We start from the raw sequence: 17,126 nt of genomic DNA, 5'->3' as shown, positions 1-17,126 counted from the left end.
TTGAAAGAGGATTATCACATCAATGCAAAATGCTGAAAGTTGGGACATGGCTTCAATCACTATTTACTGTATGTGAGGTGGTGTCTATGTCACTAACTAATTACATTTAAAAAAATTAAGGTACAATTACATTTGTTTTCATAATGCTTTAAAACCATAGGATGTCACTAAGTACTCTGATCTACAAAGTTGAAAAGTGGCTAACGTATAGTAGATAATTCAGGCAAATGCAAAGTTTACGGTGTACAGTATTACTCATGCTGATATCCAGCTGCTACAGGAGGGCACATGCATCTAGTACCCAACATGGAGAGACTCATGGAACATATGCAAGGTGAGAAGAAAAGAGGAAGCATGTATGACATGCTTGTACCAATGGCGCACCAGAGACACAGTAAATATTCATGAAGCTAGAGGGGACCATTAGCATTACAGGGAAAACACACAGGCACATGTAATTCTTAGTTATACAATTCGTGACGGCACAGTGTATTAGCCGATCAGTTGAAGAAGGCAGACTGCCTGCATTAATAGCCTGAAAGTTTGTTCATGTCTATATGGACCCTTTCCACTTTATATGTTAATGTGCAATATTGTTTACCAGCCAGTGTGTATCTAAACACCTGTGAGACTGAGGGCATCTGTGCAACAGTGTGTGTAAGCAGGTGGGTATATATATATACAGGTAGGTATGTGTGTGTGTGTGTGTGTGTGTGTGTGTGTGTGTGTGTGTGTGTGTGCGCGTATGCCCCGTCCGCATGCATGCATGCATGTGTCTGTGTTTTTTTTCCAATGTCGGCAGGTTGACAGAGTACAGTCTATCAGAACTCCCTGGCAAATCTAACAAACACGGAGTTCGCCACATTTCATTGAAAGAAATGGAACAAAGAAGCTGAATTATTTAAAGGTTTTAAGAATTTTTCAGATTTTACGCAAGTAATCATAGTAGCTGATCTTCCAAAGGGGTTGTGAGTAAATTACAGTGTTTGGTTGGTTTTGCATGGCGATATTTGTGGGTGTTTTACTTTTTATTGGGGTACCAGTTGCAGTGGTATAGAATGCAGCCATATGGGGGGCACAACCCAGTGCAAACTGTAGGCCGGTCCCAAGCCCGGATAAATGCAGAGGGTTACGTCAGGAAGGGCATCCGGCTTAAAACTTTGCCAAACAAATATGAGCGTTCATCCAAAGTATTCCATACCGGATCTGTCGTGGCCCGGGTTAACAACGTCCGCTAATTCTGCTACTGTGGGTCAAAGTCGAAGAAGAAGAAGAGGTGGAAAGCGGGTTCTTCGGCAGAAAGAGAAGAGGAAAGCACAGAGCCTAGAACTGAATGTGGGGACTTTGAATGTTGGGACTATGACAGGAAAATCTCAGGAGTTGGTTGACATGATGATAAGGAGAAAGGTTGATATATTGTGTGTCGAGGAGACCAGGTGGAAAGGCAGTAAGGCTAGAAGTTTAGGGGCAGGGTTTAAATTATTTTACCATGGTGGAGAATGGGAAGAGAAATGGAGTCAAGGTTATTTTAAAAGAAGAGTTGGCTAAGAATGTCTTGGAGGTGAAAAGAGTATCAGATCGAGTGATGAGGCTGAAACTTGAAATTGAGGGTGTTATGTATAATGTGATTAGTGGCTATGCCCTACAGGTAGGATGTGACCTAGAGGTGAAAGAGAAATTCTGGAAGGAGCTAGACGAAGTAGTTCTGAGCATCCCAGACAGAGAGAGAGTCATGATTGGTGCAGATTGTAATGGACTTGTTGGTGAAGGAAATAGGGGTGATGAAGAAGTGATGGGGTACACTTTGCAAAAAGAATGCAAATGGCTGTAGTGAACACTTTTTTACAGAGCGTGAGGAGATGCCTGGGGAATGGAGGAAAAGTGTGCTGGTGCCCATTTTTAAGAACAAGGGTGATGTGCAGAGTTGTGGGAACTATAGAGGAATAAAGTTGATGACCCACACAATGCAGTTATGGGAAAGAGTAGTGGAGGCTAGACTCAGGACAGAAGTGAGTATTTGCGAGCAACAGTATGGTTTCATGCCTAGAAGGAGTACCACAGATGCATTATTTGCCTTGAGGATGTTGATGGAAAAGTACAGAGTAGGTCAGAAGGAGCTACATTGTGTCTTTGTAGATCTAGAGAAAGCCTATGACAGAGTACCCAGAGAGGAACTGTGGTACTGCATGTGGAAGTCTTGAGTGGGAGAGAAGTATGTTAGAATAATACAGGACATGCATGAGGGCAGCAGAACAGCGGTGAGGTGTGCTGTAGGTGTGACTGACGAATTTAAGGTGGAGGTGGGACTGCATCAGGGATCAGCCCTGAGCCCCTTCCCTTTTGCAGTGGTGATGGGTAGGCTGACAGATGAGGTTAGACTGGAATCCCCGTGGACCATGATGTTTGCAGATGACATTGTGATCTGCAGTGAAAGCAGGGAGCAGGTGGAGGAACAGTTAGAAAGATGGAGGTATGCACTGGAAAGCAGAGGAATGAAGATTAGCCTAAGTAAAACAGAATATATGTGCATGAATGAGAGGGGAGGTGGGGGAAGAGTGAGGCTACAGGGAGAAGAGATAGCAAGGGTGGAGGAATTGAAATACTTGGGGTCAACCGTCCAGAGCAATGGTGAGTGTGGTCAGGAAGTGAAGAAACGGGTCCAAGCAGGTTGGAACGGGTGTAGGAAGGTGTCAGGTGTGTTATGTGACAAAAGAGTTTCTGCAAGAATGAAGGGCAAAGTTTATAAAACAGTGGTGAGGCCAGCCATGATGTACAGATTAGAGACAGTGGCACTGAAGAGACAACAGGAAGCAAAGCTGGAGGTGGCAGAAATGAAGATGTTGCGGTTCGCTCTCGGAGTGACCAGGTTGGATAAAATTAGAAATGAGCTCATCAGAGGGACAGCTAAGGTTCGATGTTTTGGAGACAAAGTTAGAGAGAGAAGACTTCGATGGTTTGGAGGAGAAATAGTGAGTATATTGGTAGAAGGATGATGAGGATGGAGCTGCCAGGCAAAAGAGCTAGAGGAAGACCAAAGAGAAGGTTGATGGATGTCGTGAGGGAAGACATGAGGGCAGTTCGTGTTCGAGAGGAGAATGCAGGAGATAGGCTTACATGGAAAAGGATGACACGCTGTGGCGACCCCTAAAGGGACAAGCCGAAAGGAAAAGAAGAAGTTGCAGTGGTATAGCTGCAGTCCATTAACTGATTACAAGAATCACCTATTGAAGGACAAGGGAAACCACAGGGGAAAAAAGTGATAAGAACCCTATTCACAGGACACTTTGGCACTGAAGGTGTCTCAAGGAGATATGAGTTGAACCATTATTAGAAGACCACATTTTACCACATAGCTTATAGATAAAGAGGGGCTACATGATAATGCGCTTACCATGATCAAACAGTATGTTGTGCATGTTGCAAAATTTAAAAATGTATAGTTGTGCCTTGTTGTGTAAACAACAAGGCACAACTATAGTACAGTACAGTACAGTACTGATAAAGAAGTGTAGTGTGTTTTTCTCTGATTTTTTTATGTCTATGTTTTGAATTTGTTTCAAAGAACTGATGCAAAGAAAGTTTGTATCTTTGACATAGTTGTGTTTTGTGTCCTTTGCTTCCCTGCCTTGTAGACTGGCCAACTTTCGAAGGGTGTATTTACACTTGTCATGTTAGGTTCGGTCGAAATAAACTGGTGCGATTGCTCTGCGAGTTCGGCTCATTTGGTAAGGTGTAAATGTTATCATGCAAACCCTGGTGTGCAGGGTGCAGACAACTTTTACGTTTGGAAAATAGTGCTCGCATTGGAGACACTTATTTTAGCGAGGTCCTCTGTGAGGAAAAAAAGAGCCCTCCCTCTGTGCTTTCTGCTCACCCACTTTCCAAAAACATGCTTATTAGGTTAACAAAAGACTGAATTGCCCATAGATCTGCATGTGAGTGTGAATGGTTGTTTCACTGTAGATGCCACACAATGGATTGTTGACCTGTTCAGGGTGTACCCTGCCTCTTGCCCAAAGTCATTGGGGATAGGTATCAGCTCACCCATAGAACATGGATGGATAGATACTTTGGTCCAGGTACACGCCAGACCATAGCATTGGACTACTGTGAACGCAGCCTTCAAGTCACCTTGTTATTTTTGACATGGCTTTACGCTCCTTTTGAAGTTGTCATATACACCTCTGGATTTGATTGTTTATTTTGACACTAACAGTTCATAAAATGAGTATTAAAAACCAACATTCAAACAATATATATTTAATAAATATGGACGCTTAAAAAAAAGGTAGAAGCATTCCTCACCAATTCTCATTCATTACTTCACATCTTCACACTAAGCTTGTGTTTCCTATAACACCCTACGTTCCATTCCAGAGAGAAAAACATTTAATTGTTTTATTTATCCGATGAATCTACTAAGCCACTTCATCAGACAGCACATCTTAAATTTTTCCTGTAAATCACTTGGACCTTCCTGTTTGGCTTTTGCTACAAACTGTGATGGAGAGGTGGACACCATAAAGGGAATTAATGTAACAAAGCAGCAGTGCCTATGCAAGCCAGCAAATCAATGAAGGAATAACTTATAACCATAATTCATCCAGTGAAACCTAAAGGAGGACCTTTCTGGACTCTCTTCTTGAAAAAGTCACACAGATATTGAGGGGAAGTAACTGTTAACCACTGTTAACAAACCACCAAGCAGTTAACCACTGTTAACTGCTCGCATTGGAGACACTTATTTTAGCGAGGTCCTCTGTGAGGAAAAAAAGAGCCCTCCCTCTGTGCTTTCTGCTCACCCACTTTCCAAAAACATGCTTATTAGGTTAACAAAAGACTGAATTGCCCATAGATCTGCATGTTAACAAACCACCAAGCAGAAGAAAAACAGTACTACTAGCAGCAGCAATACAATACATGATCTCTATTAAAATAAATAAATAAACAAAATAAATAAACATTTGAATGCACAGCTTAATAAATTGGGCCATTATGGCCTGTTTCGTGTCCACGTTTGTTTGTGTACAAGACCTGTCGTGGAAGCCGCTCTGGATGTTCTGGTTGTTCACAACAAGATATAAAAAGATAGCATGGACACAAATATATACAGATACGCACACAATATTGGCAGGAGATGCCAAGAAAATAGGAAAGTAGGTCAATTTCTGTCTTTTGTCAGATTCATATAAATAATCACTTATCTTAAAGAAGGGGTGGAGGTTGTTAAAAGCACCTAAAATATGCGTTACATCACTCACTAACAACCTGAATTAGAAGCATTTTAGCAGGCAGCTGTCGACTTGGCAAAGTGCGTCCCATGAGTAAGGACGGCCGCATAATACTGAGGAGGCCAGAAGTGAAACAGTGCACAATACATTTTCAAAACGTACACATGGCCCTTGCTACTCCGCTGGGGGAGCGTCATTGAAAAAGAATAAAACAAATTAAAATAAAAGTTCCAATACCAAGTAGACTTGCTGGACCACATCTGGTACTTACTTGACATGCCTGTTAATACTGTGTGTGGGGTGTATTGCACTTTAATAGGAGAAAGAGAAAAACCTTAAGTCAAGAAGAGAATGCATTTAAGCAGCTGTGAGCATGTGAACTGTGAGAAAGTAAGGAAACGTGTGCCTGCCGTGTATTCATGTATGTGACTTTGACGAGATGAATTATTCACCATAACCCTGGGCGGTGGTACAGAGCACAACTCTGCCCTGTGTGCAGGTCCGCAAGTCATGCACAAGTGCGCAGTTGCTACTGTGACAGCAGGTACAGGCGGAGAGGAAGCTTGAGCATGCTGTAGCCATATGGTATGTACAATAATCTACTATGACAAACTTCTACTGTATGGAATGCTGAAAGAAATCTACACATTAATAGATTAAAAGAAACACTGGAATGGAGAAGAATAAAAAGAAAACGTGTAGGAAATACAACAATTCTAAAGTAACAAAATAAATAAATTCTGATCAGAGCAAGAACACAATGTCTCATCTGTGAATACTGTGGTGCAACAATTAATTGATCAATTGAAAACTAATCGATTACAAAATTAATTATTAATTATTTTGAAAAACAATTATTCGTTAAGAACCCCTGTTTATCTTAAAATTGTCCAAATGCTCACAATTCCAGTTTCTCAGTGAATATTCTCAGACTTCTGTCGTCCGCCATGAAAGCAGATTGAGATTCTTGTTAAATTAAAATAAGACATTTGCAAACATCTTTTACTTTGGAAATCAATGCTCAACAATTTTTCCCATTTTCTGACATGTTATGGACCAAACCAGTAACAGAATCATAATCAGTTTATGTTTTTGCATTTTCTGCATTGTTAATTTGAAATCATGTCCCGTTTTTGAATAATGGGATGGAAATTAAAGGTTTTCTTTTATCTGAGTTATTGATGATTTGAAAACATAATTGACAGAATAATAAATTATCAAACTAATCGTTAGTTGCAGCCTTAAATTTTAGAATGCATGATTATTTAGCCCTAACAACCGAATACCTATGATGATGACTGAAAACGTCAAGGCTGCCCTTTGTCACCAATTCTGTTCATAACTTTTATGGACAGAATTTCAAGGCACAGCCGAGGAATAGAGGGGGTCCGGTTTGGTGGCCTCAGTATTGCATCTCTGCTTTTTGCAAATGATGTGGTTCTGTTGGCTTCATCAAGCCGTGATCTCCAACTCTCACTGGAGCAGTTCACAGTCGCGTGTGAATTGGCTGGGATGAGAATCCGCACCTCCAAATCTGAGACCATGGTCCTCAGTCGGAAAAAAAGGGTGGCGTGCCCTCTCCAGGTCGGAGATGAGATCCTGCCCCAAGTGGAGGAGTTCAAGTATCTTGGGGTCTTGTTCACGAGTAAGGGAAGAATGGAACGGGAGATCGACGGGCGGATCGGTGCAGCATCTGCAGTGATGCAGACTTTGTATCAGTCCATTGTGGTAAAGAAGGAGCTAAAATGAAAGGCGAAGCTGTCAATTTACCGGTCGATCTTCGTTCCTACCCTCACCTATGGTCACGAGCTGTGGGTCTCCCTTAGAGTTAGGGGGAGAAGCTCGAGAGGATCTCAGAGTAGAGTCGCTGGTCCTCCACATTGTACGAGAGGAGCCAGATGAGGTGGCTGGGGCATCTGATTCGGATGCCTCCCGGACGCCTCCCTGGTAAGGTGTTCCGGGCATGTCCCACCAGGAAGAGACCCCGGGGACGACCCAGGACACGCTGGACAGACTATGTCTTTCGGCTGGCCTGGGAACGCCTCAGGATCCCCCCGGAAGAGCTGGATGAAGTGGCTGGGGAGAGGGAAGTCTGGGCGTCCCTGCTAAAGCTACTGCCCCCGCGACCCGACCTCGGATGAGCGGTAGAAATGGATGGATGGATGAATAAAGAGAGGTATCGTGTACACTTGCACTCTCTTCCCATGAGCCTCTTCTTATAGGTGTAACATAATTTATCATTAAACAGACACAATTATTTATCAGTAGTATTCAGTGACAATGCAGCAAACATCAAATTTAAACACATCGTCCATGTTCACTGTTTGTAACTGGAAACAACCTGTTTTCCCTCATACTAGGGTCTGGTATTGATAAAGAGAAGGAGAATGACAGCCTAGGGCTTACCATTCATTCTGACTGGGTAGCTCATGGATCCATGGTACCGGGTTCTCTCCCAGGAATCCCAAGTCATCGTGAGAGCTCGAAGATGATTGGTCCGAGAAGTGGACAGGAAGCAGGGACGGCCTGTCATCTTCTATCAACACAATGTCATCCTGCGGCATGTTCACAGTGGGAGAGAGCTGGTATTTACCTATGACAGAGGGAAAGAGGCAGAATGGATCAAGTCAACTGCTGTATACAGTATACACATACAGTGTATGCATACGTCAACTTTTTTAAGCAAATACATTAAAATTTAACTTCATTAAACTTGGCTGAAACCCTTATATTAAACACAGTTTTGCAAAGCCGGATATCGTCAAAAGCCTGAAACTAACATTCAAACCAAAACCATAATGCCGGCCAAAGGTTTAAAGTATGAGTCATTGCGGCCATTCTCCTAAAATATTCTCAGAGGACCAAAATGTGCAGAAGAGCTTTTCTGATTTGTATTCAGTCCTACATGACCTTCCCTGTAGCAGACCTCTTTGAATTGCCCCTTTACATCTCCTCAACAGTCAAAGTCAATAGGAAATGTGCCGCATTGGTTGACACTCAGTAGCAAGGGCGGGAGAAGAAGTGTTGTTCAGTCATACGAGGTGTCCCAATGAGGACAGAGGTGGATGATTCTTTCTGCATGTTGATCAGGCCATTGTCTCAGTAAAGGGTGGAAAAAAGAAGTTTTCAAGTTCGAAGGCAAAGTCAAGAGCAGAGTTCAAGCACACATCTGATTACAATTAGACAAAGGCATTTAGAAACGCTCAATCCCTGAGTGCTGTGCCTGTGTTTTCATTATCACAGAACATTTTGTTGATTTAATGGCTGAGGGACAACTTTGTCATTGCAAAGAGCAGAGAACAATATTTGCCCTGCCAAAACTCCAAAATGATTCCAACAGGTATTTAATTTCTCAGAGTGCCAACTAATGACAGATGCACGTTGTGAAAGTAATTTTGAGCGGCAATTATGGCAACCATGAGGTATATAATGCAGTTTGGTTTGTTGCTGGAACAAAATGACTTAATACTGGAAAAATAAAGACACAAAACAGCTGCGCAGAGGAACTGACTTATGGAAACTAACTCAACTGATAAAGTACAGTACATTATACAGTATGTCTCATGGTATGTGAGTAATTTGAGTTTACGCACGCCACTATTGTTTAGGAATGACAATTAAGTGTGATAATGGATTTTTGTGGAAGGAATCAGGGGTATTTTGATAGCACATATAAACATGTAAACCAGTTAAAGTGTCGGCCAACACTCTGTACAGGTGAAATTAAGGCAATTTCTCACTTGGGCAGCTTGACAGGTAACCCTGGGTCATCAAATTTATGGGCACTGTAAATCAGCAAGGGGAACACCAGTCATAAACTCCAGGCAATTGCTGAAACTGAGCTGGCTGGGTGAGGGGGTTCAGTTACTGGACACTGATAACATACTTGAAATAATGATTATATTTGTCTAAAATAATAATATTGTGGTTCACATCTATCAGAGTAAAGCTTATGACTATTATATCAAATAAAATTTAATAGACTGATGAGTGCTGCTGAAACAAAGCCTCATCTTGTATATGGAGAAGTTTGAATCTTTAGTTCATGCGCCCAACAGAACCATTCTTAGAACTATGAATACATGTACTTTTATATTTGTATTTTTTTTATTTCATTTGTACTAAAATCTTAATAAACGTGTAAAGATAGTTGCATAAAAATATACTAAAAACAATAGCACCCGTTTAACGCTCTATTCATTCTGTTAAATATAATACGGTTAAACAACGTAGAGAAAGACAGGTATAATTAAGTGGTGCGTTGATGCTTTGAAAGATGAACATAATTAGAAAACTGTGACACTTGCTTTTGTCATTATTGCAATACGAAAATGATAGCTTCCTGGTGTAGGAATTTGTTAACGATACACTGAAAAATAAAGTACTTTGAATTAAGTGATGCACATAACAGAACAGTTGACAGCTAAAATGTTCCAAAGCAAATTCAAGGATTTTTTTCCACTTTGTTAACACCTGTTCTTAGTTTTTGTCCTTTTATAAACAATGTAAATTCCAACATACAGTATGTGGGTGGCAGGTATCGACAGCGGTGTACAATAGTGCTGCTCTGAATTAGTTTGACATTGGTGGAGGTCTTTGCTACCAATGTTATTTTAATGCATTTTATGAAAGTAACAAACCAAAACTATAAATGTACATTATGCATATTAGTAGCAAAATACAGTATGGCATTTACAGGGCAGCGAGACTGTCATGTTTGAAGAGTTTGTTGAGGCAGGATTTGCCATTTTAGACTGTCTCACTTGAGGGCGTGGCCCGTGCCCATGTAGTTCAGAAAGGCGCTACTGTGACACTTGAACTAGTGATCCTTCTTACTTTTTGATCTGCTTTGTGAGGCAAAAAGGTGACTTATTAGCACTTTCAGATGTGTGTATGAGGCACTGAGGTGCAGATGGGACACCTCAATCCACATTCTAACACAAGTAACTTTCTGTCACAGTTGGGGATTTCACTTCTTTATATATTTTATGTCATTAATACATTCTTACATACTGGAACTTTATATGTTCTTAATCATTTTTACCGTCAATAGAGCTCAAAGCAAGAGTTGAAGTCACATTTCTTCAACTACACTGAAACACGCAGCCTCGAGGGCAGTTGTGGTCAGCTGTGTGGAAGCTATTAGGTGATATTGAAGGAGAAATGTTCTTCCTCCTTTTGGCAGCGAGCGCAGACACAGACAAATGCTTTCCATGGCCAGGGAGACCACCTGGCTTCATCCAGTCCAAAGGATCAGCGATTCACTCCTCTGTTCCTCTGCCTTCCAACCAAGGTGCAGCCCATTGAGACACAGAGCTTGAAGGTGAGAGGTCACACTAATAGAACGAATCCATCTTCTTTCCTCCATCACGTAGACTTCTACTTTCTGCTCTCTATTCTTATTTTCCTTTGTGGTTTCTTCGTCTTGGACACTTCGTGGCCTATTGATCAGAGTGATGAAGGGGGAATTCGTTAATCCATGCTGCCATATCTATCAAGTCTGTACATGTATCGGAATAGGTAATCTTGCTAAGTACACACTGGTGAAACGTAACGCTTTGAGACTTAGCGCAATATCCTAACAGCGTTCCCCCATGGGATTTTGTCTTCAATGCAACTGAACAGAACATTTAGTTGAGTGACAATTTTTCCACTTGTGAACTCCACAAAATGGCTCAGATGTTAGCAATACTGCGAGATGACAACTTTGAACTATCATTCTAATCTCATATTATTTTGCTGTTCCTACAAGAAAACACTTTGAACATAATATTGAAATCTACTGTGCGCCTTTAAAAACATGACATAGAAGCACAATTATATTGCAGATCTCTGCCAAGGCCAACATTTTTTTTTTTTTGTCTCCTGGACCCCTCCCTGGTGAGGTGTTCCGGGAACTTCCCACTGGGAGGAGACCCCGGGGACGACCCAGGACATGCTGGAGAGTCTACATCTCTCGACTTGCCTGGGAACGCCTCGGGATCCCCTCGGAAGAGCTGGATGAAGTGGCTGGGGAGAGGGAAGTCTGGGCCTCCCTGCTAAAGCTACTGCCCCCGCAACCTGACCTCGGATAAGCAGAAGAAAATGGATGGATGGATGGATTATAAAGTGTTTATACTCACCCTTGAAGAACAGACATACACACAAAAATAAAGCAATTAACATTTAAAGAACAACAAATACAAATAATATTCATGTTTCATTTGGTCTGCATTTTTCTGATAACGCATCAGAAAAATTTTATTGTTGTGTAAAGACAACTCTCGAATTTTGAAGTTGTAGACTTACTAATCCAATAGTCAATATATCAACGGTGTATACGGTAGATTGTGTCATTTAGCCTTTTGAATGACATTTATTTTTAATAATCATCTCAACCAAATTAACCTTTCACAAAATCATCAGCTGTAGTAGCTTAGCTCATAAACCCCCTTCTCAATTCAAGTGTCGTGTAGTTTGGTCATAATCAAAAGATAGAGGTATATATGGACAATTCACCAGCTACTACACAAAAGCGACAGATAATAAATGATAGTTCCCTAACCCGGCATTGGGTGAAAAGTGTAACTAAAGAAAAGTGACGTCAAGTATTTTTTTCACCAACTGAGCAGTAGTCCTTCAAAGACCATTAGTTAAAAAAGAGGTACCTTTTGAATCACGCTTAGAAAAGTGTGTTTTAAATATAGTTTTAGCATAATTAATGATAAGCACAAAGGACAAACATTGTTTAGGATTGGATCTTGCCTTGTTTGGGACATTTAATGTGGGAGGAAAGAGAAAAGTGAACATGCACACACTACATCACAATATGTTGTTTGAAAAAAGGATTTTCATATATCTTGTTCCCACCTACAGCGCCCCCTACCCTCCCACACCCTGCCTGCTTCGGAAGCCCAGCCAAATGGTCACATTAACAGACAGTGCTGGATCGCGGGCTTCAATTTTCACCCCAGCATGTGGACTTGACACCCAGCAGCACTTTTCAGTCAGACAGAACGGAAGGTAAAGCCGGGTGTGATAACAACCTTTGCATCCTAGCCTGGCTGTCACTGTCACACTGTGCCCACACTGGAAATTTCACTGCACTTCATAGTTCTTCCCCCCCCAATTCCCATCTTGTTCTCTTTTCTCATCGAGAAAATAAAGTATACGTCCTTTCACTCCCCAAAGGCAAAAGGGTGGGTTGTTCGAAAGAAAGAATATAACTAAATTGTCAGTAACTCTTTTAATGTGAGCCGGGAGTCGAGCAGAACATACTGCACTTTACCCCCTGCTAGTTATGGATTCAGCCTCGAGCCTTCCGCATGTGTGATGACAAAGCTGACAATATCACAGCACTGCATGGTTTACTGAAGAAAACAGGGAATTGGATTGCGTCTCACTATCAATACCTTGACGCGTGTGTGTCATGCAGACACAACACACACACACACACACACGCACACGGTATGAATGACAGTCCAAAAGCCCTCAGAAAAGATCAAGGGTAAGTTCCACTGCAATCAATAATAGCATCCGGCTCAAGTGTCATTCAGACAGTGCTCGTGTGAATTAAGACAAATACTGCGTGAAAAGTAGCCAACTTCAAGAGAAGTATACTGTGTACATATATATATTTTTTAATCAAACCACAGAATATTTGTGCCAAAATATAGCCTACACAGTGTTCTCAGTACAGGAATGTATCATAAAAAGAAGAGGTAAAGTTGAGGTGGAACAAGTGATCACAGTTCTGGGAAGCTGTGGATCAATTGGTGGAGCGGGTTGTCCAGTGATCGAAGGGTCGCTGGTTTGAATCCCAGCTCTGTGGGCACAGTACAGTGTAGATAAAGTGCTGTATAATTGTACCCTGTTTACCATTTTATCATTCTACTATGTTTTTCTGTTGGAACAACACTACCCAGGCAAGTGTCCAGCCTTTGTGATGATTTACCAGATCTATGCTCTGACAGTCAAGACTCAGGGGCTGTGTGCATTGTGACCTTGCTAAAACACATCTTAACATCTGCCTCCCCAACCATAACTGTCCCATGTCACACACTGAGCAATATGTCTAAAGTATCATATTGGTAGATAGAAGAGCTGCTGCTTCAAAATATGTATTTTCTTTTAAAGGTGGCACAGTAAGAACTATTATAAAAGGGGAAAAAACATGAATGGTGCACAATATTTGTGTTTGCACAATTGTTGTTAATTCACATGATACTTCCTGGTTGATAAGTGATGATCTTTAACATTACAATAATGGATGGATGGTGGCATTCTGATTCTATGGTGGTGTCAAACCACACTTAAATGTAACAAACAAATTCATTGATCCAAGCAGTGGTTACCTGCACCAAAATTGAATATGTTCTTAGTTTATGTGCCAATGTTTTCAGTCTACAGCAAAAAAAATAAATACCGTAAATAAATAAATAAAAAGTTAAAAATAAATAACAGGAATTGGCCTCACTGTTCCAATTACTTTTCAAAAGTGGAGATGTTAGTAAAATGTGGAAATTATTGCAAATTATTTGTCTTACTGGTTGGTATTGTGATTTTAATGGGATATCAATGTCTTTCAGTAAGAAGTAACAGTTGCACAATTTTGAACAAATGATGAGCTGCGCAGTGGAATAAATGGCTACCTAAAAGAACTGATATATTTGTGTGTTCTTAAATTTAGGTAGTTTCTCCCGATCACACATTTCAGCGGTGGAGCAAATAAGACCTGTCATTGCCACTCGGCATGGGTTAATGAATGCAAAAGGCTTAGAGGCAGCCTGAAGACAAAGAAGAAAACAGACTGACATTTTTCCTTGCATGAGGAAAACTCAAAAGAGTCACAGATCTGAGATGCCACTGAGCTTTAGTTGTGATGTGAACTTTACAGCTTTAACACACACTACCATCCTTCTTCTTGAAACATTTCCACTTGACTCATTTCACTGAGAGAGTGTTACGCATCCTTGAATTTTCAAATGGAGAGAAACTTTGCTCAAAGAGTGCCCACAGTTGCCGCTTTTGATCACAGCAGCATTCACACAAGCTGGTGTCAGAACAGCCAGTGGAATAAATAACCAAACAAAGTAGAAAATCCAATCAATTTGGATTTATTTGATTTAGAAATGGGGGGGGGGGGGGGGAATAATGAAAGACTACCGTATTTTCACGACCATAAGGCGCAGTTAAAAGTCTTAAAATGTCTCCAAAATGGACGGGGCGCTTTATAATGTGGCGCGCCTTATGTGTGCGCAGTTCCAAAATCTGTAAATGTTGTTGGGTGACTTTAATGAGCGCACCGCTTGACTGACTGGGAGCATTTCCTGCCGACACACTGCTTATATAGAGGAAGGCGGTGACTGTCCGCACAGCATGCGGACATAAAGGGTGCGTGTGACAGAGGACACTAAAGACACGCCCCTAGTAGGTATATAGTTCCGGTATGTGCATCGGTTTGGCTAAGCACCCCCGAAAATGGCACCTACAAAGAGACATGCTTACGAAGCACAGTTTAAACTACAAGCTATTAGTTACGCGGAGGAACATGGGAATCGAGCAGCCGCGGGAGAATTCCAGATCAACGAATCCATGGTTCGCCAGTGGAGGAAGCAGGAAAATGAAGACGAAGCTGAGTTTCCGCGGAAATAAGGCGAGGTGGCCCGAGTTGGAAGACCAACTCGAGCAATGGATTAATGAGCATAGAACAACCGGGAGAAGCGTCTCTACGGTCACCATTCGACTGAGTGCCATAACTCGGAGCTTGCCATCATTCCAGAAGGCTTGACAAAGGAACTCCAACCGCTGGACATCCGTGTAAACAGGGTGTTCAAAGTGAAGTTGTGAGCGGCGTGGGAGCCACGGATGACAGATGGCGAACACAGCTTTACTAAGACTAGGAGGCAGCGCCGGGCAAGTTATGCCACAATTTGTGAATGGATTGTGGATGCTTGGGCTAACGTGTCTGCTTTCACTGTTGTTCGAGCTTTTGTAAAAGCCGGCATCATTTCTGAGGAGCCGCACGGCAACGAGACTGACTCTGACGAGTACGAGAGGGAACCTAGCGTGTTTGATTGAGAACTTTCCCAGCATTTTCTTTTCTTTTCCCAGCATTTCAGATACAGAAGATGAGGACTTTGATGGATTTGTGGATGAGGATTGATCAAAAAAATAACGCGAGTCCATTGTGTAATACTTCAATAAAGTACAACCGAACTCAGTTTTGCTCCTGCTGCTTTTTAAAAAAATTGTTTTAGCGTGCATGCATGCTACGATATGTTTTAAGCTAGCGTATGTTTTACCATGTCTGCGCCCAATAATACGGTGCGCCTTATGTATGTGTTAAATACAGAAATAGAACCCGTAACTGAGACTGCACCTTTTAATACGGTGCGCCATATGGTCGTGAAAATACAGTAGTTAAAAACAGAGATGGGAGTCAAAGGTATGGAGTTGGTCTCAGGCCTATTGATCTGGAGGCTTAATTAACCATCAGAAGATTCTGTCTGACACAGCCTCTGATCTCCTATCATCAGTGGCAGAGTGGCATCACTCTGACTCAACATGCGTGTGTGATAGGCGTACAAATGAGAAGGGTGGGATGGTGAAAAGCTGAAGATCATTGACCAATGACAATGTCACCCCATTTATTATACAGTATGTAGCTGACGAAAAGTCAAGTGCCTCAAGGTGGGCTCAAGCTGGAATGGGAAAGCAGCAAGAAAAGATGAAAGAAGGAGGGGGAATATAAATTACAGCAAGCAATATGAAAAACAGACAATAGAATGCATAAATTGAGGATGGTGAGGCTAGATGCAAAATGGTTTCGTTCCATCATCCCATGAAAACAGACCCTCCCTCAACCTGGCTTGTGTGCATGCATGCGAAAGGCACATCGATAGTGAGATGACAGCAGTGACTGGTGGAGGATTGAATTGCCAATTCCAATAGACCCAAGAGCTAAGATGTCAGCCAGTTGATATCAGCAAGGTAGAGTGGGAATTGGCTTGAGTGAAATCAGTCAGCAATGGAGTGAACGCAGGGGAGATTAGCAATGACGTTAATCCCTTCAGGGCTCAAATGGTGAAACGTGGTGTGTACCTTGGGATGCAGAGCTGTGGGGGTGAGGATAAGGTTGTGAGAGCATACTGGGGGATTTAATAGAAGCTAGTACAGACTGTCATGGAAGCTGAGGAAGAGGCTAAAACTGATCATGAGACGGCAAAGTGCAGGTAACAGACAAATCATGGAGAAACAATGTAGTGAAAATTATAAATCACTTTAGAAAGGTAAGTGGCACACAGAAATATTCTAGTTTGATGAAATGTGATGTCCACATGGCCTTTAGTATTAAATATACTTTCATATTTGTATGTTTTTCGGTCAGAATACATTGTGTTTATTCTCCCTTGACTCATTTTGTATGATGTCATAATGTTAATGTCCATAAAAGTTTACCATCCATTCAGCTGGAGCCTATCCCAGCTGACTTTAGACAAGAAAGAGGTAAACATACAACCATTCACACTCTCACGCATATCTATGAGAAATTTGGAGATAGCAATTAAAGCCTAACAAGCACATTTTACATGGCTCTTATGGTCTGAACTACAGTATTTCTGTCACGGTAACTGTGTTGAAAGAGAGCATGTATAAAGTGCCATGAAAACGTATGGGCCCCCTTCTCAAATTCTTATATTTTTGCATAGTTTCCCCACTTTAATGTTTACAATGATCAAACAAATGTAAATATCAGATACATATAACCCATGTGACCGGCACGGTGGACGACTCGTTAGAGCGTCTGCCTCAGAGTTCTGAGGTCCGGGGTTCAAAACCCGGCCCCGCCTGTGTGGAGTTTGCATGTTCTCCCCGTGCCTGCGTGGGTTTTTTCCGGGCACTCCGGTTTCCTCC

General features: G+C 41.7%; 1 protein-coding gene across 2 annotated transcripts in view; it reads right to left on the bottom strand.

Annotated features, from left to right (window-relative positions):
• LOC133396457 (partitioning defective 3 homolog) overlaps positions 1-17,126 on the bottom strand; it is a 298,273-nt gene that overhangs the window by 121,463 nt on the left and 159,684 nt on the right. For both annotated transcript variants that reach the window (XM_061666339.1, XM_061666340.1), the window contains exon 16: positions 7,638-7,824. In XM_061666339.1, coding sequence (XP_061522323.1) covers positions 7,638-7,824 — 187 coding nt within the window. The remainder of the gene's footprint in view (positions 1-7,637; positions 7,825-17,126) is intronic.

Source organism: Phycodurus eques, chromosome 21 (genome assembly GCF_024500275.1).
Source record: "Phycodurus eques isolate BA_2022a chromosome 21, UOR_Pequ_1.1, whole genome shotgun sequence".
In the NCBI taxonomy this organism is placed as follows: domain Eukaryota; kingdom Metazoa; phylum Chordata; class Actinopteri; order Syngnathiformes; family Syngnathidae; genus Phycodurus; species Phycodurus eques.
The sequence above is the reverse complement of the archived record's forward strand: the minus strand, read 5'-3'. Positions and strand labels throughout refer to the sequence as shown.